The 26059-nt window shown below is 36.5% G+C and overlaps 1 protein-coding gene across 1 annotated transcript in view; it reads right to left on the bottom strand.

Annotated features, from left to right (window-relative positions):
• The window catches only part of LOC150092894 (mediator of RNA polymerase II transcription subunit 13-like), a 557023-nt gene that overhangs the window by 204539 nt on the left and 326425 nt on the right, over window positions 1–26059 (bottom strand). Inside the window, exon 14 of the mRNA XM_090414065.1 lies at window positions 7727–7950. Within this exon, the coding sequence (XP_090270191.1) occupies window positions 7727–7950 (224 nt within the window). The remainder of the gene's footprint in view (window positions 1–7726; window positions 7951–26059) is intronic.

Raw genomic sequence — 26059 nt, 5'->3', positions numbered from 1 at the left:
CAAGTTTTCAATGCGGATGAGACAGGCCTATTTTATAAGCGAATGGGACAATGAACCTACGTCACAAAGACACAAAAGGTTGCCCCAGGTTTTAAAGCTTTTAAGGATAGACTCACTTTGCTTTTTTGTGGAAATGCATCAGGCGACTTCAAGTGCAAGCCTCTGCTCATTTATCGATCTAAAATGCCTTGTTCATTGCAGGGAAAAAAATTTTGAGCAATTGCCCATTGTGTGGAAGTGGAATAGAAAAGCTTGGGTAACAAAAGTCCTCTTTAATAACTGGTTTGAAAATTCATTCATTAAAGAAGTCAAACATTACTTAGAACAGCAAAACAAAACCTGTGCTTTAAAGTTCTCCTCATTCTCGATAATGCTCCAGGACGCGATGCTGAAGCCCTCACAATATTGCATCCAAATGTAGAGGTTTTATTCCTTCCACCTAACACCACTTTCTTAATCCAACCAATGGATCAAAGGATCATAAAAACATTCAAAGCCTATTATGTCAGGCATGTTTACACCTCTGCAAATAAAGCACTAGACGAAGGAAAGCACGACACGCTAATGGCATTTTGGAAGCGATTAAACATAAGCCACTGCATAGAAATGATTAAACTCGCATGGGAACAAGTGAATTCATCAACATTGAATGCTTGCTGGCATCAGCTCTGGCCAGAAGTTGTCAACAATTTTAAAGGATTTCCATCAATTAAAAATGAAGCCAAAGAAACTGTACAAATTGTAAAAGCAATTGGCGGCAAGGATTTTCAGATATGGAAGAAGGAGAAGTCAAAGAATTGATCGAGAAATGACGAATGAAGAATTTGATGATCTTGTAACACCAGCTGACAGTGATAGTAGCGATAGTGAAGAAGAAGATAAAGCGCCTTTAACTTAATTTGTATGGGGGGGATTCCCCCCCCATACAAATTAGCTAAACATTTGGCCAAAGACACACACTATACTGGCAACACACCATCACACATAAAAAACTCAGCCCACTTCAAAGCCACCATAGAAAATCTTACACTCCAACATACTGCCATGATGGTCAGCTTTGACGTCTCCTCTTTATTCACAACTGTCCCACTCAAGGAAACTTTAGAGCTAATCCAAGCTAAATTTTCTCCCGATATCTCAGCCTTATTTCAGTTCATAATGAATTCAAGCTATTTCGTTTGGCAGGGAAAATTCTACAAACAAATAGAGGGGACAGCCATGGGTTCACCACTCTCCCCACCCTTGGTCAATTTCTTTATGGAGACTTTTGAAGAAAAAGCCTTAGCCTCTGCCCCACAAAAACCAACCATATGGCTTCGCTACGTTGATGATGTGTTCGCTATTTGGCCACATGGCTCTGAAACACTCCTCTCCTTCTTAACACACTTAAACAACCAACACCCCAGAATCAAGTTCACCCTGGAAAAAGAGGAAAACAACACCTCCCACACTAGTCACCTACCAGCCTAATGGAACCTTGGTTTTCTCAGTTTACAGAAAACCCACCCATAGAGGCAGATACATTCACCAACACCCCCCCCCCCCCCCCCCACACACAACAATATGGAGTGGTGAAAACACTATACAACAGGGCTAAACTAATCTGTTCAAACAACTTGGCCCTAAACACTGAACTAAATCACATCCTCAAAACTTTCTCAGCCAATGGCTACCCCCCCCCCCAAAAAGAATCCAAAAAATATTAGAACCTACAAACCACAGATCCCCTCCCCTCCACAACAAGGATCTCTAAATCCATCACCATTCCTACATCCGAGGCACCTCGGAAAAGATTACCAAAATCTTAAAAAAAACATGACCTGACCTGTAACAGACCTTACAGAAAATTGGCATCCCTTATCCGCTCCACTAAAGACCAACCGCTTCCCCTAGACCTACCTAGTGTATACCAGGTCCCTTGCAGTTGTAAACTGTCTTACTTTGGCCAAACAGGCAGGACAGCGAATATCAGAATTTCTGAACACAAGGACTACATCCGTTTTCACAAGTACAGCCATTCTGGTCTTGCAGACCATGCTCTGGATGCATGCCACAGAATACGGTGGAAGAAAGCTACAGTAATACACCGTAGCAAATACAAATTCGAAAGACTATTTATGGAATCAGCCTCAGCCCTAAAAAACTCTCCAAACCTCAACAAATTTGGTTGTATGCGACTGCCCCAAATTTGGGAGGTTTACATCAGCAGACCTTCACCCCAACGGCCAAGAACACCTACTTAGCCCGCTAGAGGGCACCATCAGGACTTTTAGGAGAACAATAGCGTCATCTCTTCATTCTCAGTTACTGTGTTGTAGTGCCTACGTGATGTTGCCGAAATATCAGAAATATTTATTAAAGTATAATTTAATTTATATTCTTAACTACGTTGTTCAATTCCTTAAGTGTTTTAATAAAGTTAACTTTGCGGAACGCAATTTTGCCGTGCACGCAACGTATTAATGACGTAACCCCCGCGTTCAGCAAGGGTTTACTGTAATCACAACAATAACAACATGACCTAAGTATAAAATTCTATAGTGAATTAGTTCTTGATATATGAAGTCTTTCATAATCAAGACCCTGCCATGAAGAATAAAGTAACTTGCAAGACAAAGCCAAAGATTTTGACACAAAGGTAAAGCCAGTTTAGAATCTACAAAGAGAATATGTTGTTTGAGATGTTCACCATTATCCATAAACAGGGATATTGCTGAAAACAGAGAGCATGTACAGGCTAGCAAGAAAAATATAATGAAATACCATAAAGTTTGTAGCCTAGAGATGGCATCTTCTGCATTTTTCTAAATAAGAGAAAATCTTGCTAAAGGTGGAAGTATCAATATCTAGCAAACTATATTTACATCTTTACAAAATCTGAATTAGATTTGTACTTTTAAAACCACAAATCTTTACGAAAACTGTTATTTGTAACATTATTTTGTGATTTGTGTATTTCATCACATTTCTATGAACATTTATATCTTTTGGCAAGTTGTATCCGTCCCTGACAAAAGTAGTCAGATTTGATTAATGAAACATAAAAAAATAATTTCTGCAGCTTATGGCAGTTGAGGATAGAACTCAGGGTAATCCCTGAAAATTAGGATGTGGTCAGAAAGCATGCGAAGTTCAGGTTCCTCTTGTGGAGTACAGTGTGTGTGGAATGTGTTTAAGGGGAGATGTGATTGGTATGTAAAATCTCGCAAGATACGTTAATTTAGTTAACTTACTGAGTTTGGTTTTACAAGGGTGTCAAATCAAAATATTATAGAAAACACAATGTATTGTTTTTTAATTAAATATATTAACTACTTTGTAGAATGTATTCGATATTACCTATGAGCTAGCCAGATTAAAGAATATATAAGATGAGCACATCGAAAAGGAAAGGTTAGCAACAACTTGTAAACATTTAGGCACCTAAAACAAGACTTTCAGCAAAAGAGAGCATGAGTGATGTCATCGTGCTGGAGGGTGATCACAGACACTTCAGAGCCAAAACAAAGAATGAGAAGATTTTTAAGGGGCTGAGAAAGAGAAAAAATAAAATAAAAGGAGAGAGAGGAGATGATTAGGAGTTCTTGGCTGGACGTTTTGTAGCACTTACCTCTTGATCCTGAGAGTATACTCATGGTTTATCATTAGAGTATTGTCGACGGTCTTTCTCCCTGAAGTTCACCGGCAGTTCCCATGGCACATCCGCTGATGCATCCTGCAGTATAACAGGCCACACTCCCTGTGATCTCAAGCACAACTGACAGGGGTCCGATGGATAAACATTGAAGGTGAAATCATAGTCTCTCCAGTTACCTACTGGTGTAAACAACAGGCAGCCACCAGCCAAGGAAGAAAGAAAAAAGAAGGAAGGATATCGTTTGCTATTCGGGCCAGAACAATCGCAACAGCATAGAGTACTGAAACGTCCAAGTTAAAGAAAGAAGTATCCAGATCAAGGCAAAGATATGAGATGTTCTAATGGAAACTTTGTTCATAGTAAAGGACTGTTCATAAGGGAAAAACTGTGGGTAACCACATCATATCGGTGTCCTTGGATTGTAGATATGTGTAACTACAATTTTTATTTGTTAAGCAAGAGTTTGTCCTAAATTTGTAAAATACTAAGTAGTGTGTTAGAGTTTCACGAAGGCAGAAATGTATATGTTTTATTTGTGTAATGTATTTTCTGAAGTTAGCTATGCTGGGAGAAACAGTTATTCCCCATTTCTTGTCTAGTGTGTAATCACAATATTTCTAGTTAGAATAAATGCTTTGTTGAACAACATTCTGGTCTGATCATTGCCAATGTACTGTCTTGAAAATATTATGAATCTGTATGTTAATTTGATATTGCCACAACTTGCTATATGGATAAGAGAAATTTGACTAGATATTGCCTTGATCCATTTTTCGATTCCTCACTCTCTGTTATTCAGTCTGACTGGCGAGTGTGAGAGATTGAATAAACTGCAATCATATAGCCAGCAATAACTATATTTAGAGTCTGCTACACGTGTGTGTGATAGGAACAGAGGGCTAAAGCAGGAAGATGGGGGGGGGGGACGCAAATTAAGATAGAGGGAATAACATCGTAGTGTAGGTAAGCTATGTGAGACAGCGCAGTCGAATCAGTATAGAGGACTAAATATAAGATAAACAAGATTTTCTTTAAACTAGTGCAGTATAAGGAATGATAATGAAGGAATAATAACAACATTAAAACTTTACAAATTTTACAGGTATTCATGTATGAATGACCATACATGAATACATGGGTCTCTGGAGGAGCCTTAATAATAGTACTACTGCTAATAATAACAACAAAAATGAAAGAAAGAAGTTTGGGATCACATGGAATCTTTTGACTTTAATATAAATTTTCTGTATTTCTAACTATTAAAAATTAATATCAATACTGATTCCAATATTTTAATATCCTGAAATACAAGGTGCAACCATTAAATTCCTGGAATGCACACATAAAACTATATTTGCTTACCTGTAGACTAGTGGTTACTACTACATTTGAAGTAATCTTCTTGTGCAGTAGTGCACTTAATTAGATGATGTTGTCATCATTTAAAACATTTCTGGAATACTTTTTAGTACTGTCACAAAATGATATTGATGTCAGAAATACCAGAAAATCTGCATCTTTTTAAGGTATTCTTCAGTTTTGGAAACAGCCAAAATTTGCCAGGTGCCAATTCTGGTGAATACAGAGGATGATCCAATTCTGTGATTGACTTTTTAGCTGGAATATTCAATAATAGGCAATTATTGAATCATGTGCAGGATTAGTGAAATGATGAATAATTTTGGGCCTTTTCTCAACAGCTTCATATAACCTTGCTAGCACTTCTAAATAATAATGCTGGTTCACTGTTTGTCCTTGTTTAACCCTTTAATTACTATGGTCGAGTTAACTCGAGCACGGGAAAAAACAGCAACCTTGCTATGATCAAGTTAACTTGATTTGAATGGTTGGCACGTCTCCCATATTCAGACAATTTTTTAGTATGGAAAGAATCATCATAAGATATTCAAACTTAGCAGGTAGGTTCCTCCATCTATTGCCAACCAATTGAAATTTATTTGAGGTGGGTTTCTGTCCTTGTATGACATCTAAAGAGAAAAATTTGAACTGGTGCAACTAATCATATTAAGCACCTCCGTAGTACAATTGGAAGAATGACGGTACATTACGCCCTTCGATTGGAAAAGGCCTAAGTTTGATTCTCGTCGTGACAGGAGGAATCTTTATATATGGACCTTTTCAATCGAAGGTGAGTTAGCCAATCTCATACAGAGGTAGCAGGGTTTTTCTCCAGGAAACTTGGGTTTTTCAGCCCGCAAACAGACAAACCGGCCCTTCAGAACACATGCAATTTACAGACAAAAAAATACTAGTTGTGGTGGAGGGCGGTAGATGGCGTTAATGTGGATGATTGGTAGTATAGGTTCGGGTGGAGACTGAGAGTTGTACACTAGGTGTCCTCCCACAATGAGTCTTCTTACTCCTTGGAGGTGACACGGATAATAATAATAATATGCTGCATGATGCATAAACCACGTGACTGCAGGGATTTCCGGGATGTCACAATATGGCGTCTACCAGTAAATATCCGCATTATCTTACTGATGATCAAATTGATGAATTGTTAACAGCAAATGAGTCGGGAGAAGAATTGTCCGAATTAAGTGAATTGTGTCCTTCAGATGAAGAAGATCCTGGTGATTCTACATAAATTAATGTGTGTAATTTGAATAATCAAGTGGACACCCCTTGATTATGCAAATTTTATGAAACACTATTATTGCCATTTTTGTGAGTGAACAAGTGTATATCGAGAATGTATTAATTCAGCACATGGGACAATGTCAGTAGAATATAAAGTTAGTAGAATATAGGCCAACTTGCAGGGCCTATTTTTGCTGCAGTCATTGCAGCAAATATAGGGCCTACATAAATAGCAATACTATGGCACATACTTTCAAAAGTGTATGATAGTGAAAGTACATACTTTTGGACCATTTTTCCTATAGGAATATAATGAGGTCCTGGACTGTGGGCTGGATGCCCCCTGACCTCACCCAATGCTGCAGTTCATCCCACATATGTTCAATGGGGTTGAAATCTGGCAGGGCTCTGTGGAAGCCAGTCAAGCAGGGATGATGTTCATGTCCACAAATCACACAGTTACAGCAGAAGCCTTATGACACAGTGCATTGTCTTGCTGAAAGAGATAATGGTCAGTTCCATAGAAATGCCACAAAAACTAGGAATCATTACATTGTCCAGAATGTTCAGATACCTCTTGTATCAATGTTCATGGCACCACAAACAATGGTCAGAAGCTAAACCAGGAAATTCAGGACCATACCATCAACATCTTCACCTTCAAATTTCATAGTTGGGGTTGGGCACTTTGGTCAGAAACGTTCCCTGAACATCCACCATACCCAATCCATCTACTTGGTAGAGTGTGTAGCGTGATTCTTTGCTTCATTAAGACCTTTCCAACACGCTCTTTACACCGCTGAAGACAACACTGCATGTTAGTTCTGGTAATGTGGGGTTTGCATATTGCAGTTCTAACATGGAAACCCATACTGTGAGCATTACTTCTGAATGTTTTTGTGCAGATTTGTGTTTCACTTGATGTCCGGAACTCCACGTTCAAATGTGTTGGCCAATGAATTGCAGTTTTTACATATCATCCCTTGTGGCACCCTATGGTCACATTTGGTGAGTGTGGTGAGTCTACCACTGCAGATAACACTTACAGTCGACTCCCTATGCTTCCATCTTGGTATGGCATCACTGACTGTTGAGCTGGAGATGGCCCAATTTGTCAACAATTTGCTGAACAGATAAGCCTGCAATATGACATCATATCACAATGCCTTTCAAACTCCGTCAGTGCCCATCTCACAGCCATTTCACCTGGACACAGTTGTAATGACTTGGGAGCATCATATTCCTCCAATTTATACCAGCTAAAAACAAGTGACTTGTTACATGAAATGATGCACCTTGCCCGGGGGGAGGATGCCATTGACTTCTTTCTGAGCAGTGTATATAATACAAGGATGTTAACACAAATTATTCAGCTGATTCTATATCCATTTAGCTGCAGTTTTAATAATATAGCATCAGAATTGATTTTCTGCTTGATATGTTTAAATTAATGCATTTAGACATACACCTAACAAATGAACTTACCCACTTCCAGATATATGCCTGTCAGATGTTAATGATCTTCCGCTTACTACAGAATCGCTGATGGAAGACTGTCCCATTATCTGATGTTGCCAAGTTGGTTTATAAACACATTCAGATGGTGTGACCACTGGAAGATTACTATTTGGCAAATAATTTACTGGGGAATACCTTCGAGATCCCACAAACTTATGCTGTACTGGAGGCTTATAGACATATGACCAGTCCTAAAAGAAAAGACAATGAAACTAGAATACTTTACTAATTAAAAAGCATAAAAATAATCCAAAGAATACTTTTATCTCAGTTTTTCAATAATGAAACCTATTTCCCATATCAATGTACGCAAATACCATATTAAAAATGACAAATTTTTGTTATGTAAAAACATGGGCGATCAAGGAAGAAAAATATAAGGGTTTCATGTGGCTAATCATAAATGGCATGTATATCATATTATTAATTAAAAGCATCTCAAAATGTTTATGTGTGGAGAAAAAATAAACCACATTGCGACTACGGATGTGATGCATTTGTCTGTGAGGAAAGGCCAAGTGTGTATGGAAATCAAAGAAGAAAAATCTGATTTTGTCTGAAAATCTGGATATTATCAAAGGTAAAGGAAGATAAATGAGATCTTCCTTGCAAGAAATAAGATAGGACCTGTATTATAGAAATAGTTAAGTTGACCAGGTTGTCATATTGAATTGTTGTGCTACTGTAGGTCAGGTGTGAAGTTACCATTTTGTTTCAAGACACATTTATATTTCAAGGTTTGAAACATAAATGCAAACAAAATTCAGCTATGTTGTAAGCATTTGCAAAAATAGCTGAATTTTGCATGGACTGAATTGGCACACTTAAAAAAAAAATAAAATAAAAAAATAATAATAATAAAGTGGGAAGGGATTTTCAGGAGATTGGGGGATAAAGCCCTTCATTCCATGAAAATTATTTTAGTTACTGGATTACAGCAGGTGCTGTAATCCACCATCCTAATAATGAAAAGGAAAGTTAGAAATCATGGTATCCCATTTGGCACAATGATAGTAACGAAGGATGTTAGAGAGTGGCTCAAGACTAAGGGCATTACATAAAAAAGAAAACCTGAATGAAGATTATAGCCTATATTACCAAAAGGAAAGCCAATATCTATAGTATGTCTCGAAGAAGAACTGGGTAAGGAAATATCAAGTGCATTGGAAGAATGATGACGAGTATCTGGTATTCTGCTGAGATGGTCAATTTGTGTTATGTCACTGCTAATAGCAAATAACACATTGTTGCGACTTGATCAGTAGAACAGGAGAAGAGAAGACAGAGAGTCTGAAAACTGGTCCTGAAGAAAGATGACTTTGTTGTGTTTGATAGTTGGAATGTAGAAAAATTATCCATTTTCTGCATTCCACATTATTTTAAATTATTCATCTCATTTCAGAGATAAATAATCAAAACCTCAGAGTAATCATCATAATTAGGAGAGGAATACAGATAACAAATAAGTATAACAGGACTGGGGAAAAGAAAGTGAGCCAGGGTACCTGCTGCAGCTCATAAAAAAAAAAAAAAAAAAAAAAAAAAGAGAGAGAGAATTCTAAGTTTGGCATTTTCTAGATTCAGAATGTGCACTAGTAACATCCTTACAGTATAAGGCATTATGCAGAGAGTGAGTCAGATGGTCAAAGTTGACAGCAGCTATTGTGGCAACCTGTTGAGATCTGTCAGAAACAGAAAGTTCATGGTTGTCTGTAAGCAGTGGTACACATCAAGTCTTGATGAAGTAATTGCGAAAGTAATTTTTTTTTGCATTTTTTATATTGATTTTATTTATTTGGTTGCATTTTATAGAAAACAACATGTAATAGATCACTCACAAAGTTTGAAGAAAGACATACTGTATATCCATTATTTTTCAGAAGATTGTTCAAAAGACAATAAATATTTTCAGGATGAGCAATAATGCCATAATCGTTATGCTGATGCAATTATATATATTCAAAGTGATATACTTAATATAATTAGTTAAATGAGTTTATGAATAAAGGTACTTCTGACTTACAACCATTATAAGTTTTCTTTAAAAAATTTCAATTCAAATTACTGCATTATAAAACTACCATGACAATTTCATTTCAGACTATATTTGAAATACAACAATGCCTGTTATTGGGATGTCCCATGGGGAAATTAATCAGTGCATCTTAAGGAGCTAATCATAACAACTTCCTGAATAGACTTCCTGATTTCTTTCAGTAGCTATGATAATACTATGCAAATCGGTGCTAGTTTAATTTTAATTTGCTTTTTATAATTTATTTTTCTGCAACAGTTGATAAAAACATCCCAATATTTTTTATAAATGGAAAAGTGATAGTGATTTGGGTAGTTATAAAAGAAAAAGAACCACTGATTTGGAGCAAAAGCAAGTCATTGAAACAATATCAAGCGAAGAAATTATATTCTTGGTTTAATCCTTTATTCAAATGTAAGCAAACAATGTTTGCATGTGAGGTGTGCTCATGACTGAGCTACTTGTATGGAGAGAGGCTAATGACTTCACATCAATTGCCTTAGTGTCCCACAATGCAAAGCGTCCTTTATACACCCTTTCAATTGTCTGCCCATATCACCTATTGCATTATACACCTTTTCAGATGTGTATAATGCAATGCTTTATGGGAAGAGTCACTAGCCAGACCAGTTTTGACCTTTATTGGGGTCTCATCAGTGGGAGCCAGACCCAGAAGAGATACCAAGGTTGAAGTAATGCAGCAGCCACAATGAACTGAATTATACATATCTGAAAGGGTATGTGCTTTGCGCTGTGGGATACTAAGGCAACTGATGTGAAGTCATTAGCCTCTATGTTTTCATACTTCATGTGCAAACATTGTTTGCTTACACTTGGATAAAGAATTAAATCAAGAATATAATTTCTTGGCACCTTTAATTTATAGTATAACATGAACAAACTTTCAACATCTATCTCTAATCCAGAGTATTTAAAAAAAAGTGACACCTTTTGACTACTTGTATATAGGTAATATATGACTTCTACATTACTTCAGCCGACAGTTCCGGATATGGAGATGAATGAAAAGCGCATTTCGAGAATGGAGGTAGTCGGATTTTTAGGAATGTGAGTGAATTCGGTGATGTGATTTGATTGATATATAGAGGTAAGACTTTGATTTAGTTGCAATTTAGAAATTGTCCTGATTTCTTGAAAGAAAATACGTTATTGAACTTTAACGGTAGCTATCGCAGAAAAGCTAACTTGTGGAAAACTTTTCCAGCTGTATTCGATACAAAGGAGTGCATTTTGATTGAGATTCACGCAGCGATAAGTGAGGTTTTGCTACTAAATTTTCAGTTTTAGTAATTGACCAACCCCAAATCAAAACCTACTAGTCGTAACTATGACTGACATAGATACCGACGCCCTGATAGAAACACTAGACAAAGGTCTGGCTCTAAGCCTACTCAAAAAATTACTAAAAAAATTTGAAGTGGAATGGCCAGGTTATTTGAACCTGTACTCCACAACGAGAGATGATGAGGAAAGTGAGGATTCTGCTAATGCAGAGGAAAAATTGAATTTGGTGGTCTCCAATCCCCCCCCCCTGGATCAAGGAGAGTCCCACCGGCGGAAAAAACGCAAAACTCAGTCAACAGAACCACATACGGATGAAGGTATGGAGGAAGATGGACACAACTCTGACCCTCCTACCTCCACTAAAGAGAAATTGCCTCCAATTATCTTAAGAGAAAAGAATAGGTGGACAGAACTACGGGCCACTATGACTAGTCAACAGATAGCATACTCTACTGCAAAGAATTTAGACGATGGTATTAAAATCCAACCCGCCACTATAATGGACTTCCGTAGACTCACAAAAGAGTTAGATAATAAAGGTGTACAATATCATACCTTCACCCTTGACTCCGAGAGGAACCTGAAGGTGGTTCTCCGTGGAGTATCAGAGCACATACAAACAGAAGACATAGCCGCTGATCTTCGCTACCAAGACCTACCCCCCATCAAGGTCAGTAGAATGACCAGAGCAGACAAAAGTCCGATGCCACTCGTCTTAGTAGAGATTCACCAGGCATATAAAAACATATATGACCTAACTTCAATTTGTGGGCTAAAAATCAGCCCAGAACCGCTAAGGAAAAGAACCTCATCAGGACAGTGCCACAGGTGCCAAAAATATGGTCATGCTCAGAGATTGTGTAAAGCGGAATACAAATGTTTAAAATGCAGAGAGAGCCACCCCACATATACCTGCACTAAGCCAAAATCCACCCCGGCTAAATGTGCAAACTGTGGGGGCCCGCATCCAGCCAACTACAAAGGATGTATACAACACCCAAAAAACAGACGATCTGCTTCCTCTACTTATCTACAAAAACCAGCAGCAGTAGCTCCAACTCCTCAACCCTCCAGAGGTCGACAAAACACGATACAAAACCAAATGCCGCAACCAGAAGCCCGGATCGAAGCAAACCTCAATCGGCAGACAAAGTCCTATGCAGAAGTAGTCCGCTCAACAAAAACCACTCAGGAGCAATACAACCCAAATTTAGCAGCAGTCATCACAAACTCCCTTGCAAATATGCTGCAAGATTTCAGCAAATCTAACCCCACATCGGACTCCAGAAAAGATTTCTGCAAGAAACCCAATCCATCCTAGTAGCTCTCATAAATGTATAAAAATAAAAGCACTCCAGTTTCCCTACAGATCATTGCTTGGAATGCTAATGGACTTAAAAACAAGATTCTGGAACTCCAAGAGTTTGCACAAAGATATAACCCAGACATTATCTTAATAAACGAATCCCACTTAAGACCAGCAGACAACCCCAAAGTTAGAGGATACCTTCTCCACAGAAATGATAGAATAAACTACAGAGGAGGAGGCACCGCCATTTTCATAAAAAACCACATCGATCACCACTCTGTAACTAGCCCCTCAACTAAAAATCTAGAGCTCACAGGAATAGTAGTACCCACTACTTCAACTGGGAAACTAACACTTTATGCAGCTTACAACCCTCCATCAAAGAATCTATTATATTCAGATCTAGATGCCGTCCTAGGCAATAATGATCAAATCATCATTGCCGGTGATCTAAACGCAAAACACCCATCATGGAACAGTAAAACTACAAACAGAAATGGCTACACACTCTTTAGCTACTCCAGTTCAAATTATGCAGTGGTGGCAGGCCCTGCAGAACCAACCCATCACAGTACGTATGGTACAGCTGACATACTTGATATTGCTATATTACAAAATATTAAACTACAGTATAGCCTAGTCTCTTTAAACGAGCTGACATCTGATCATAACCCAATCCTGTTCCAGCTGGGTAAGCAAGAACAACTGCTGCCTCCTCCCCACTCCTTTATCTTATGGAAAAAACTTCCAGAAGTACTATCAGAACATACTGGACCTGTCCCTCACATCAGCTCCATAAAAGAAATTGAAAATGCTGTCAAACGTCTGACTCAGCAAATCACCTCAGCCATAAAGGTTGTCACCTCTACCAAAACCACTTTTAAGCCAAACAGACTCCCAGAAGACATCATGGATCTAATTAGGAACAAAAACAAAGCAAGGAAAAGGTACCACAACACCTGTGCACCTCAGGATAAGGGGATTCTCAACAAACTGAACAATGAAGTTAGAGAAGCACTTAAAGCTTATAGGAACAAAACTTGGGAAGCCAAACTAGCCTCTGTATCACCTGGCGATCACTCCATCTGGAACATATTAAGAAGTCTCAGAAACAAAAGCAAATCTCTTCCCCCACTCAAGTCAGACACGGGACTAGTACACACGGACGCAGAAAAAGCTGAAGAGATAGCAAAGAACCTAGAAAAACAATGTAGCCCTACATATGACAACTTGGATTTCAAACATGTCTATAAAATCCACCTCCATGTCAGACATGCACTGAAAGTCACCGATACCAGCAACAACATACCTCCAAACACCTCACCAGCGGAAATCTATGAAATTCTAAAGAAGCTAAAGAATAAAAAAGCCCCTGGCCCAGATGGCATAACAAATAGAGTAATAAAACTGCTGCCCCGAAGAGCTGTTGTACATCTCACCACCATAATCAACGCCATGTTCCGATTTAACTATTTCCCCAGCTATTGGAAAGTCGCAGATGTAGTCCCAGTGCATAAACCAGGTAAAGATCCACACCTGCCTGAAAGCTATCGACCCATCAGCCTAATCTCAAACTTAGGCAAAATTGCTGAAAAAATCATTCTCTCTAAACTCCACGCCTCAGTAAATGAGTTAAATATCATTCCTAAGGAACAATTTGGATTCAGACAACATCACAGTACTACTCAACAAATTTATAGGATAATTGAGTATATCACCACCGGATACAATTGGCACCAGCACACCGGAGCAGTCTTCCTTGACATAGCGAAAGCTTTTGACAAGATATGGCACTTGGGACTGCTACACAAACTCATTTCAGCAGGTATACCATCAAGTATCGTCCACCTAATTAAATCTTACCTCCAGGACAGACACATACAAGTCAAAATAAATGGTACAGTTTCAAGTCAGCGACGGATCTCTGCGGGAGTTCCTCAAGGTTCCCTATTGGCTCCGATCTTATTCTCAATATATATGGCAGACATCCCGCACAACCCAATGTCATCCATCTTAGCACTTTATGCGGACGACACAGCAGTTCTTGCCAGATCTCTACGACCTCATCTTGTCACTAAAAAGTTGCAAGAAAACCTACTACAACTAGAACATTGGTTCTCCAAATGGAGATTACAAGTGAATCCCCAGAAGAGTGTAGCAATACTTTTCACCAGAAGAATGGCAACTCCCATGGGGGACCTTTATCTTTTCAACACCAAAATCCCCTGGCAAACAGAAACAAATTATCTTGGAGTAATTCTGGACAAAAGATTAACGTTCAACCCACACACCAAAGCCTTATGTACGAAAGCATCTAAAACTATTGCACAACTTTACCCTCTAATAAATAGAAAAAGTAGACTGAATACCAGAATCAAAGTGCTCCTCTACCTGTTGACGATCCGCCCAATGTTGACATATGCCTCTCCAGCCTGGAGCCACACATCCAACTCCAACATCCTCAGACTGCAGAGAGTGCAAAATAGGTGTTTACGCATGATATTGGACGCACCGTGGTTCGTAAGGAACGTGCAACTGCATAGAGATACGAACATCCCTTACATCTACTCCTTCCTATTAACTACAGCAGAAAAATTTTTCTCAAAGATCTCTACTCACCCCAACGATCTAGTTAAACAAGCAGCAGACTATGAAGAGACTGACCTCTTCAAATACAAGAGGCCAAAAGCCATCCTAAATACTTGCAACAATGACTGATCTCCGTGCCCCCCAGGGCGAGCTCTCAGCTCATAAATCTTTCCTTCAATTCATCCTCCTTATCAGACAACGGGGAATAAAAGCATCTTGCTTCACCCTTCTGGCCAATGATGTTATGTTATGTATTACTTCAGCCTTGGTATTTCTTCTGGGTCTGCCTCCCACTGACGACATTTAATGTTTGACTTTGGGTTTGCTTGCTTCCTGGGCAGTAGAGAGGCTGTGCTCAGTGATGGGCTTTTGCCTATCACTGAGTTTCCTGTCCTGGAGCGATTTAGGTCAGTGATGATAAGTTTAGTAGCGATCCTTTAGGGTCACTCAGTGAAATTTAGAGTGATCTTTCAGATCATGCAGTTTTTGGAGAGGTATCTCCACACTTTAACATACCTCAATAAAAGTTAAAGCTAGTCTGGATAGTGACCCTTCCCATAATGAACCGCATTATACACATCTGAAAGGGTGTGTGTGTGTGTTTTGCAAATGTTTAATGAAATACAAAGCTAAATGATGTGAAGTCATTGGCCTGTATATACAAGTAGTCCAGTCATGAAGATATTTCACATGCAGGCATTGTTTGCTTACATTTGGATAAAGGATTAAACCAAGAATAAGAATATAATTTTCTGGTTTATTCTTGGTTTATTATAATATCAAGCCAGTCAAATGGTGGCTTCTTTAGCAAACAGTTTTAACCTGTCAAAATCCATTGTTGGCACCATCATAAAGGATGGGGAGCATATTAAAGATGCTGTTAGGGATACCAATTTTTTTTTAACAACTATTAAATAGCCTGTCTCTCCAGTGCATCTTGCATCTCTGATACCTGCCACTAATAAGTCAGCTAAAATTGATGTTCTCCAGGTGCCTTCCCCTAAATCAGGTTCTTCTAATTAAAAGTGACCATCATTGAAAATAACAAGCTTCATTTCACTTATTTGTATACAGCTTAACCTGCTAAAGCATATGCGTCACTGTTCCACTTCATTTTGAATTTCGACTTAATGACAAATTTAACATGCAACCAGATGTTCAGAATGCATTCTGCTCATAATCATGGAAGGCATGTATGTGTGTGTAATTGTAATGACCCCCCCCCCCCACACACACACACGAAGTTGTTCTGATCATCTTATATTAAGTTTCATCATCAGTAACAAAAAGTTAAATGGAATACATGAGACAAACCACTGCAACAATTTTTATGTGCTTCGCTAAAAAAAAAAATCTAGATAATTTGCACAAGCATTGAAAAGAGAATTTGGATACCTAATCTCAGAGAATCACTTCACTGAAACCAGCAAACAACAACAACAGCATATCTGAGATAAACGTTTTGCCATCTGGACATCAGCACAAGCTGATATAGACTTCCTTGCTTCTGCACTTTCAACGAGTATGAAAAAATCACGTAACCAAACACTCAAAACATCCAAGAAGATAAACATTGATGGCAGAAAATCAGTATCTTGGTGGATAACAGTCCTAAGAAAACATGTAAATGCACTCAGACGACTATATCAAAGAACCTACAACAATCAGATTTAAGACAGAGTAGATGATAGAACTGCTATAAAGCCAAACACAGCTATCAGTCCAAAATTACAAATGTGAAAACAGAATCATGGAAAAAATTCTGTACTTTCAACATTGTCGAATGTATATTTAAATTAGAAGCAAGAAAGAATAAAATATTCCTATACTATCAACTATTAAGAAAATGGATGGCTGTTACTCTAAAAACTTAGCAGAAACTGCTGCAATAATGATAAGTTTATTCCCAATGACGACAAATCAACAGATGAAGAAATCCACAAAACTTACAGAAAAAGAATGGAAACAGACATAGACACTCCTAATGATATGAAATTGTGTTTAATGCAATCAAATTAATATTAAGATCATTGGATCCAAGAGAAACTCCTGGAGAGGACAGAATAGCCAGCAACATACTCCTGATGGATCCTATTTCGTCTTAACCCATACTTTGGATCCGACATGTTTATCACTACGATGTTCTTAAACAAAAAATAAGTTGCTAGTTGATCCAAATATAGAGAAAATTTATATTTATTGACTGCGCCACTCTATATCTAATTAGTTCAAGAATTAAGGTAAAACCAACTCTCACCTATTTCTCTTTTATGTGTTATTATTATATATACTGGCCGAGTTTATTTAACTTATTTAATTCACCCACTTTGGTTCGAATATTTTAATCTAATAAAAGAGATTCAGGCAACATACAACTTTAGATCAACAAACAAACATTTAATTTAGGCTTACAATTTATACACATTAATTTAAATCACTGAATAAGGTATTATAAACATTTGAGCCCATCTGGTAATACAGTCATACAATTTCAGGCAATGGTTAATCTGTTGTCTAAAATACAGTCTTCACAAGATTCATTTAATTATTTAATAAAGTTCAATGTCATAAAGTTCCTTAGCGATCAATTACACTAATATCTCATAGTTACTTAAGTTTCAAATACAATAAAAGTGCAGTAACACTTCTTCGCAAGTATACACTCTTAATTCCACACTCCAGCTAATCTCCACAATGGTTACTGTTAATGTAGGGATATTCTAGGAAGAAACACACTCATATCTCCGCATAGGAATATCAATAGATGGATAATTCTAACCAGTAATCTTCCTTGTTCATCTACTTATATACGAACATTTCTTATAACTGTATACACATAAAAACAATTAACAGCACTCATTAAAACAAATCTTCTTAGTAATAACTGAATAAATTAACGGTCGCAATTCACATAGTTAAACGTTCTTGCTCAGATCAAAATGCTTGTACTACCTTTGACATCACTTGACCAATTCAGTATTCTACTAATAACCCATGAACTAAGGTAACACACTAATTCTTTAATTTGAAGTTTTTACGCACAGTTGCCTATACTTCCGGCATTTAATTAATCTTTTAGACACTATATTTCTTAACACAGCTATCGTTTAAATTCAACCTTGCTGCCTCTAATTATTCTCTTAGTTACTCTGTGCTATGCTTCAAGTTTCCATGTGTCCTTGAAAGGTCGGTGTGGAATTAAATCTCAACAAAATTATCGCTAGTCATCCGGTTGTTACTTTGCTATCTTCCATTGCTTTATTTGTTGTTCTGCAACTTACTAGCTAACCTGCTCCTTGACTAGTAGACTTTAATTAGCTACTTGAGTGACTCGCCGACTCGTTATTATCGCACTCTGATTCCACGAATGGATGCCTCCGATTCCATCCGAATGAATCATTCTTTCAGCGTTCCTAGCTTATATATTCCTTCTTCCTGTCGAAATTGTTCTCGTGCTCTCTTCAACTAAAATCCTTTCCAGCCCTTCAATACTGATCTACCACGCTCTGTTCTAAACTTGCGCTCTTACATACATCTCCATGACAACCCAAACAAAATATAATAAAACTGAGGCATTGCATAACGTTATACATCTACATACAGGAACAAATAAGGAATATTTACATTTCAATTAATATGCAGTTAAATGTTGAATACAAATTCTTATATTAACATAGCAATAAATAAAATAAACTTAATAATATTTTAATACAGAGTCTTATCACTATTAATACATATATCCTTGATTAAATAATTAAATATCAAATAAAGTTAAAGGTAGTTATATGAATATTAATTTACAAACAAGTGATTTACATTAAATAATAATTACAAGATTAGCTTATGTGATGGAAGATCATGTTGGATTCTGAAGCAAATATTAATCACTCATAAAATATCAATTAATCTCTATAACAATTTACAATGCATGCCTAAAGAGAGGGTAATTTCTTTTATTATGGAAATGCTCTAAAATTATGCTCATAATCAAACCAGGAAAAAGAAACATCTCAAAAATTACTTAAATATAAAGAGCTAATAAGCTTCATTTCGGCAATGAAAACATTACTTAATATAGTTTACTATATTCGGCAAGAAACTCTCTGATTCCATCCTTGAGTTTCTTATTCAGTTTTAAAACTATGTGGGATTTAATATCCCCTTAATTTAAGTAATCTCAAAAATTATTATATAAATTAGCAAACACAGACCAATTAGTCTCATAAACGCTGCTGGTAAGGTACTAGAAAAACTTCTGATAAACCGAATAATGCACTTTGCTTATTCAAGTGACCTATAAAGCAACAATCAGTATGCATTTAGACCTCAATCAAGCACAGCAGACAGACACAATTGTGGAGATTAAAGAGTTCACAGAAGAGAGAGTCTACAGAAGAAAAAAAAAAAATACTACTGATCTCACTCAATGTACAAGGAGCCTTTGATGCTGCATGGTTGTCAGCCATAATTACTCAAATGAGAAATTTCAAATGTCCAAAAAAACTTTACCATGATATTGAAAACCACAGCTTGAAAGAAATCAAACGAGGCTTCCGAGGTTTCTGGAAAATCCAGTACGACTCATTATTAAGACTTTTTTTCACTACTGAAACAAAAGCCATAGATTTTATCAATGATGCAATTATAATGATTCAGGGACATGATGGCTAACAGATAGAAGTAATGGCCAATGAGGAACTCTTTAAAATTGTAGAGTGGGCATGTGAGAAGGATTTAAATCAGAACCAAGTCTAAAGTGCTCCACAACTCATGTAAAAATTCAAAACAACATGTAACAGTCTTCCTAAACAGAGAAGTTCTAGAGGTAGCCAGTGAGCTAAAATACCTGGGAGTAACAATAGATGAAAACATTTTATAAGCACATCTTATATGTTGTTGAAAAAAGTTTACACATAGTAAATAGTACACAAACAGTAAATCCCCACTTTATCCTTGCTGACTTCTAGCTTAGTCAGCTAGAAGTCAAGGATAAAGTGGAGATTAGGACAATGAGCACTGAAAACAATATACACTGGAGCTATACTATACTACCATTAATATCTTATGCTGTAACAACTTGGAAAGATGCACTAAAATCTAAGATAAAATGACAAAAGTTAAACAGAGTTCAATGCCTTATAATCATACGAATAATCAAAGGATACAGGACAATATCTTTTGAGGAAGCTTACAATATTGCTGGTCTAACACTGATCTGGCAAAGATCAGTGTTAGACCAGCATTCACTCCATTTCTTTGCCATTCACTGATCTGTGAATGGCAAAGAAATGGAGCTAGCTGAGGAACTAGATAAGTACCAGATTGACATAATAGGGATGACTGAAACAAAAAAGACAAAAACTGGTGAAATCTTTCTGAGCAATAAATACAAAATGTTATATTCAGGAAATGACAATCAAGGAAAAGAAGGAGTAGCCAACACAAAATACGAGGCTAACCTTGAATGGCAGGCAGTTTCAAGTAGAGTGATGTGGACTAACATCAGAATGGGGAATGGACAATGAGACTTATTTGTACCTATGGTCCCCACAGAAGGTTCTACTAAGGTAGAAGTGGAGGAATTTTTTGAGGCTTTAGAAAAAGCAACTGACACAATGAAAAAGGAAAAGTTGGTCCTTGTTGGGGATCTAAATAGCAGAGTAGGAAATGATTGTCAGACATACAAAAATATTTTGGGAAAATTTGGAGAAAAGAGCAAAGCTAATAATAATAGCATATACCTGTTGGATTTCTGCTCAGGACATGGACTGGTTATTACTAACACCATGTTCCAACATAAAAATGTGCACAAATTCACATGGAGAGAAGAGGCAAGGAATAACAAAAGTCTCATTGAGTATGTTATTGTTGATAGTGATGTTTTCTCTCTGGTGCAGGACACCAGAGTGTAGCGAGGATTTGAAATTGGAAGCGATCACTATTTAGTCTTGAGCAGCATAAAATTGAATTTCGTATTGAAAAGAATAACATTTAACAAAGTTTTGAAGCGAATAAAAGTTGAGCAGCTCTCAGATGTGAACTGTAGACTAAAATACACAAAGATTATTGAAGACAAAATGAAAGAGTTTGAGAACAGGAACCAAAACTTGGAGATTCAGTAGCAAGCCTTCAAGAAAACCCATATTGATTCAGCCAGAGAGGCATGTGGTGAGGTTCTCTGCAAGGATTGAAAAATCAGAACTCCATGGTGGACAGAGGAAGTTAAAGAGGCAGTGAAGGAAAAGAAGAAAACATATCAACAGTTCCTGACTAATCAGTCAGCTTGTGCTCTTAGAGAATACAGAGACAAATGTAAGAAAGCTAAATACTGTGTAAAACTAGCTAAAGTAAAGTCATGGGAGAACTTTGGCAAGAGCATAGAAAAAAATATCAAGAAGGTGGCAAAATATTCTGCAGGTTGTTGGAGAAGCTTAGAAATGGAAGAAAGAGTGCTAAAAGAAGTTAATGATGATAGAGGCAACATGAAAATTGGAGAAAAAGATGTCCTTGAAGTATGAAGTAATTACTTCAAAAAATTGCTAAATGAAACAAGCAGTGATAGCACAGTGGTAAAAAACACTCAACAGGCATACAGTCAGGGATGCATATCCATACTTGAAGTAGAAAAAGCCATCAAAGGCTTGAAATGTGGAAAGGCAGCAGAAGTAGATGATATTCGACCAGAAATGCTCAAGTATGGTGATATAAAAGTCTTACAGTGGCTCTGGAAAACATTTATACCTCTGTCCAGACCTTCAGAAACATAGTTCAGAAGGCCTGGAGAGAGGGACGAATTCCCGATGATTGGAGTAGAGCTCTCATAATATCCATATATAAAAAGGAAAATGAAACTGAATGTGAGAATTACAGAGATATTTCCCTACTGAGTGTTTCTGGTAAGATTTATGCAAGTATACTTGAGAAACGGTTGAGAGGAATTGTGGAATAAAAGCTTGGTGAAGAACAAGCTGGATTCAGGCCAAATAGAGGCTGTCAGGATCAGATCTTCACTTTATGATAAATAGTTGAGAAATCATGGGAATATAACAAAGATCTGTATTTAAGTTTTTTGTCAATCTGGAAAAGGCATATGACAAGGTGCCAAGAGAGAAGCTATTCAATATGCTACAGTTATATGGTGTCAATGGGGCATTATATCAAGCAATACTTAGTCTTTATTTGAGTTGTAAGTCAGCAGTTAGAATTGAAGGAAGTACAGGAAGATGGTTTAATGTTAAATCTGGTGTGAGACAAGGATGTACATTATCCCCTCTGTTATTCATTATCTATATGGATCACATTATGAAGGAAAGTGGTATTAAACCTGATATCAAAATTGGAGATGTTAATGTCAGCTCTTTGCTTTATGCAGATGATGTTATACTTCTAAATAAATCCGCTACAAGTCTGCAAGATTCCATGACTAAATTGAGTAACTCTTGTAATAGATATGGTATGAAGGTCAGCAATAACAAGAGAAAGAAAATGAAAATAGGCAGAAGCAATGAAAATATCAACTGCATTGTGAACAAAAAGGTATAGAAAAAGCAAGACATTTCTGCTAATTAGGCACAATTTTTAGTGACGATGGTAAATTAAATATGGAAATAGACAATAGGATCAACAAAGCTGGTATGGTAGGAAGTCAAGTGAATAAATTTGTATGGAATAACAGAGAAATTAGTCAAAACACTAAACTAGCTGTATGAAAGACGGCATTCAAGCCAATTTTAACTTATGGATCTGATAGCTGGGTCAGAAGTAAAACACTTGGCCAAAGACTAGAGACTGCAGATATGAAAGTCCTGAGAAAGATTATGAGCATAAACAAATTGCATCAATGGCAATATCATATTAAAAACGAGGATATTAGGAAAGAACTTAACATTGTCAGCATCCAGGAATGTGTTAGCAGAGCTAATCTGAGGTGGTATGGTCACTTAAACAGAATGGGCGAGGAAAGATTAGCAAAACACGTGTTCTCTGGCAGGTTGACAGGAAAACGACCCAGAGGAAGACCAAGATATAGGTGGATTGATATGGTACAAAGTGCCTTAGATGATAGAAATATAAGATCTGATAATGTTGGAGTCTTGACAAGTAACAGACTGATTTGGATGAAAATTGTAGATAGGAAGTTAGTAATGATGTAAATTTTTCATGTAGTACTATCATATCCTGTACACCCCTTGAGGATACATGGCAGGAATTTGGTGATGATGATAATTCATTTTATATGGTACTCTTTTAGGGAAGATAAAAAATTAATGCAAAGAAAATGTTTAATAAATGCTTGTACCTACATTAGTTAATGATTTTTTATCAAAAAAAGTTATCAAGTGTCTTTTGAACAGTTTTAGTTTTTTCCCTATCAGCATAATTTCTACGATAACAAGCAAAATGATTCTCTAGACCTCAGCAATCAAAGCATTCTTCGATTAATATCTGGATCCATATCTATTACTTGCTGCTTAATGGATTCTAAACTGTGAAATATTCCATCCAGTTCTTTGACTATTATCTCCTTTGGAACCTCATCTTCACATTCCATTTGTTTGTTTTCTTCATATGCGTATTGTTGTTTAATTTCAAGAAGATTGTTGTCACTGAAATCTTTTGAATTTGAATCCAATAATTCTTTAACATCTCCTGCATTAACTTCACCAAAACTAAGGTCTTCATGAATTGCAATAATTTCTTCAACCACGTTGTTCATAGGATTCTGAAAACCACTTAAGTGATTAGCGCATTCTGTAAAAGGTTTTTCCAAACAGCTCTCATGCAATCAGAAGACACTTGCTCCCATGAATCATGAATATTTTCAATTGCCTGTTTAATGTTAAAATTTTTCCAAAGTTCTTGAAGGTTAATCGCATTTTCTTTCGTTGTTGTTTCTACTGCCTTTCAGAATGTCTTTTAAAGAAAATAGGCTTTGAAAGTCACATTGACGCCCATGTCTATGGGTTGTAGCAATGATGTCGTATTTGGTGGAATTTTGGTAAATTTAAAGGTGCATTAATTAAAACTATTGCCGCGTGTATAAAGGGATTGTCGCAATTAATTTTGGCTCGTTAATCAATCCAGCATTAAGCAAGGGATACCTGTACAAGCAAACAAAGTTTGCATACACTTGAATAAAGTAAAAGATTATATCCTACTTTATGAGTCTGATAAGTCTAGTTTGGCCAGCCAAGTTTTATGCACTAGGCATCAAACTCACTAGAATAAAATTGGTCCTACACAGAAGTTATTTTTTACTTGAAAGGTTATATAAAGATAGTTGTAAAGCCCACATTCACAGCTTAACGTCAACAAAAATTACTAACTCTTAAACTTTCCCAATTTTGGAAATCATCCTAAGTAACACTTCTCTATTCATTCCTGTGTTTCAAGAATTAGTACTTATTTAGTATTTATTTCTTTGAATTCTAATAGCTGTAGATGGAGTTATCCTCCTATAGTTAATCATATATTGTATGTTTCATCTGTATGTTTAGTACATACAGATGAAAATCTGTATGTACTAACATGGCTGTATATCTAACTGAAAATTCTGCAAGTATTAAATAATTTTTCTTTATATAAGTGTAATTTCATTACTATTTTTTGTCATTATATCATCTTCTTATATCTCAATATATAGTTTCGAAGTGTACTTTGTTCCAGCTTTTCAATTTTTTCAATTTCTGCCTAAAAGAAATCAAACATGTCCAGTGCTATCAATGCTGACAATCATCTTCCCAAGATGGACAATGAGTCCTCTTTTACTTACAGTATTGGTGGCAGAATAACCGGTGCTCATCTGCTAATGAAAAACAGGATGTCAAATTTTAATGGTGATTGCCATAGCGATGAAGAAATAAGTGCTGAAAAAATTAATTAATTAAACAGAAACACATAGCAGGTGTTCCATAATAATAACCTGCTCTCTCCATTTCCACTGATAAGAATTTTGTCAGTGGGAATGTTGCTGTTGCCCATCATAAGTGTAAAATTAATGTGTGTGTGTGTGTTCAGTATCAGAATTGATACTGTTAGAATTAATGCCATGAAATCTCAAGGCTATGAGTGTACAGATGATTCATTATAACAAATTTACAGAGATCAAAGAAGTAGTATTTCTATGTGAACATTTAATATAGTCAATTTTCTGTAGTTCAAGCATTATTTTGTCCTTTTCACTAAAAATGATATATAATGTATTTTTTATTATTTATATATATATATATATATAATAAAAAATTGGTCAACGATTATGTATAAATGTTTTGATTTAAATGACATATAATATCCAATATTATATGTCATTTAAAATAGGCATGAATTATTTTAGCTATCAATCTGTTTAGTATCTGATGAAAGAGCCTACATTTCTCAGCTGATATCAATGATTGTTGGAAAGACCTAGGTCTGAATCCCATTTAGGATGCAAAGAACTTGTATGAGGGTCAACTGAAAATGAGTAAGCTAGTTTTATATGGAGATGGTTCCCCTGCATGAAAATTCATATTTTTCATCCTGCACAACAGGCAAACCAGTCAGAAAAACACACAATTAACAGGCATTATATGGCTTCAAAGCTTATTTGATTCATCCATAATCCCAAATATAGTAGTCACCCCCCCCGTTATCTGCAGGGAATATATTTCAAAATTCTTAGTGGATACCTGAAACTGCGGAAAGTACCGAACTCTAATATATACCATGTTTTTTCCTATACATACATACCTATGATAAATAAAGTTTAATTTATAAGTTAGGCACAATAAGAGATTAACAACAATAAATAATAATAAAATAGAACAATTATAACAATATACTATAATAAAAGTTATGTGAATGGAATCTTAGCAACCTCAGCATACAATTTTTTTCTTTCCTTATGAAATCGAGAACTTTCACCTTTTCACTTAAAGCACTTTACGGCTTCTCTTTGGCACATCTGAATTGCCAGCATCACTATTCTTGCACTTTGGAGACCATTATTAAGTAAAATATAAGGGTTACTTGAACACAAGAACTGCTATAGTCAATCTGATAACCAAGATGGCTACTAAGTGAC

Source organism: Typopeltis vanoorti, chromosome 24 (assembly GCF_054136105.1).
Source record: "Typopeltis vanoorti isolate ZY-2024b chromosome 24, IOZ_Tvanoo_1.0, whole genome shotgun sequence".
Taxonomy (NCBI): Eukaryota; Metazoa; Arthropoda; class Arachnida; order Uropygi; family Thelyphonidae; genus Typopeltis; species Typopeltis vanoorti.
Note: the sequence above shows the minus strand (reverse complement) of the source record. Positions and strands in the feature narration are given on the sequence as shown.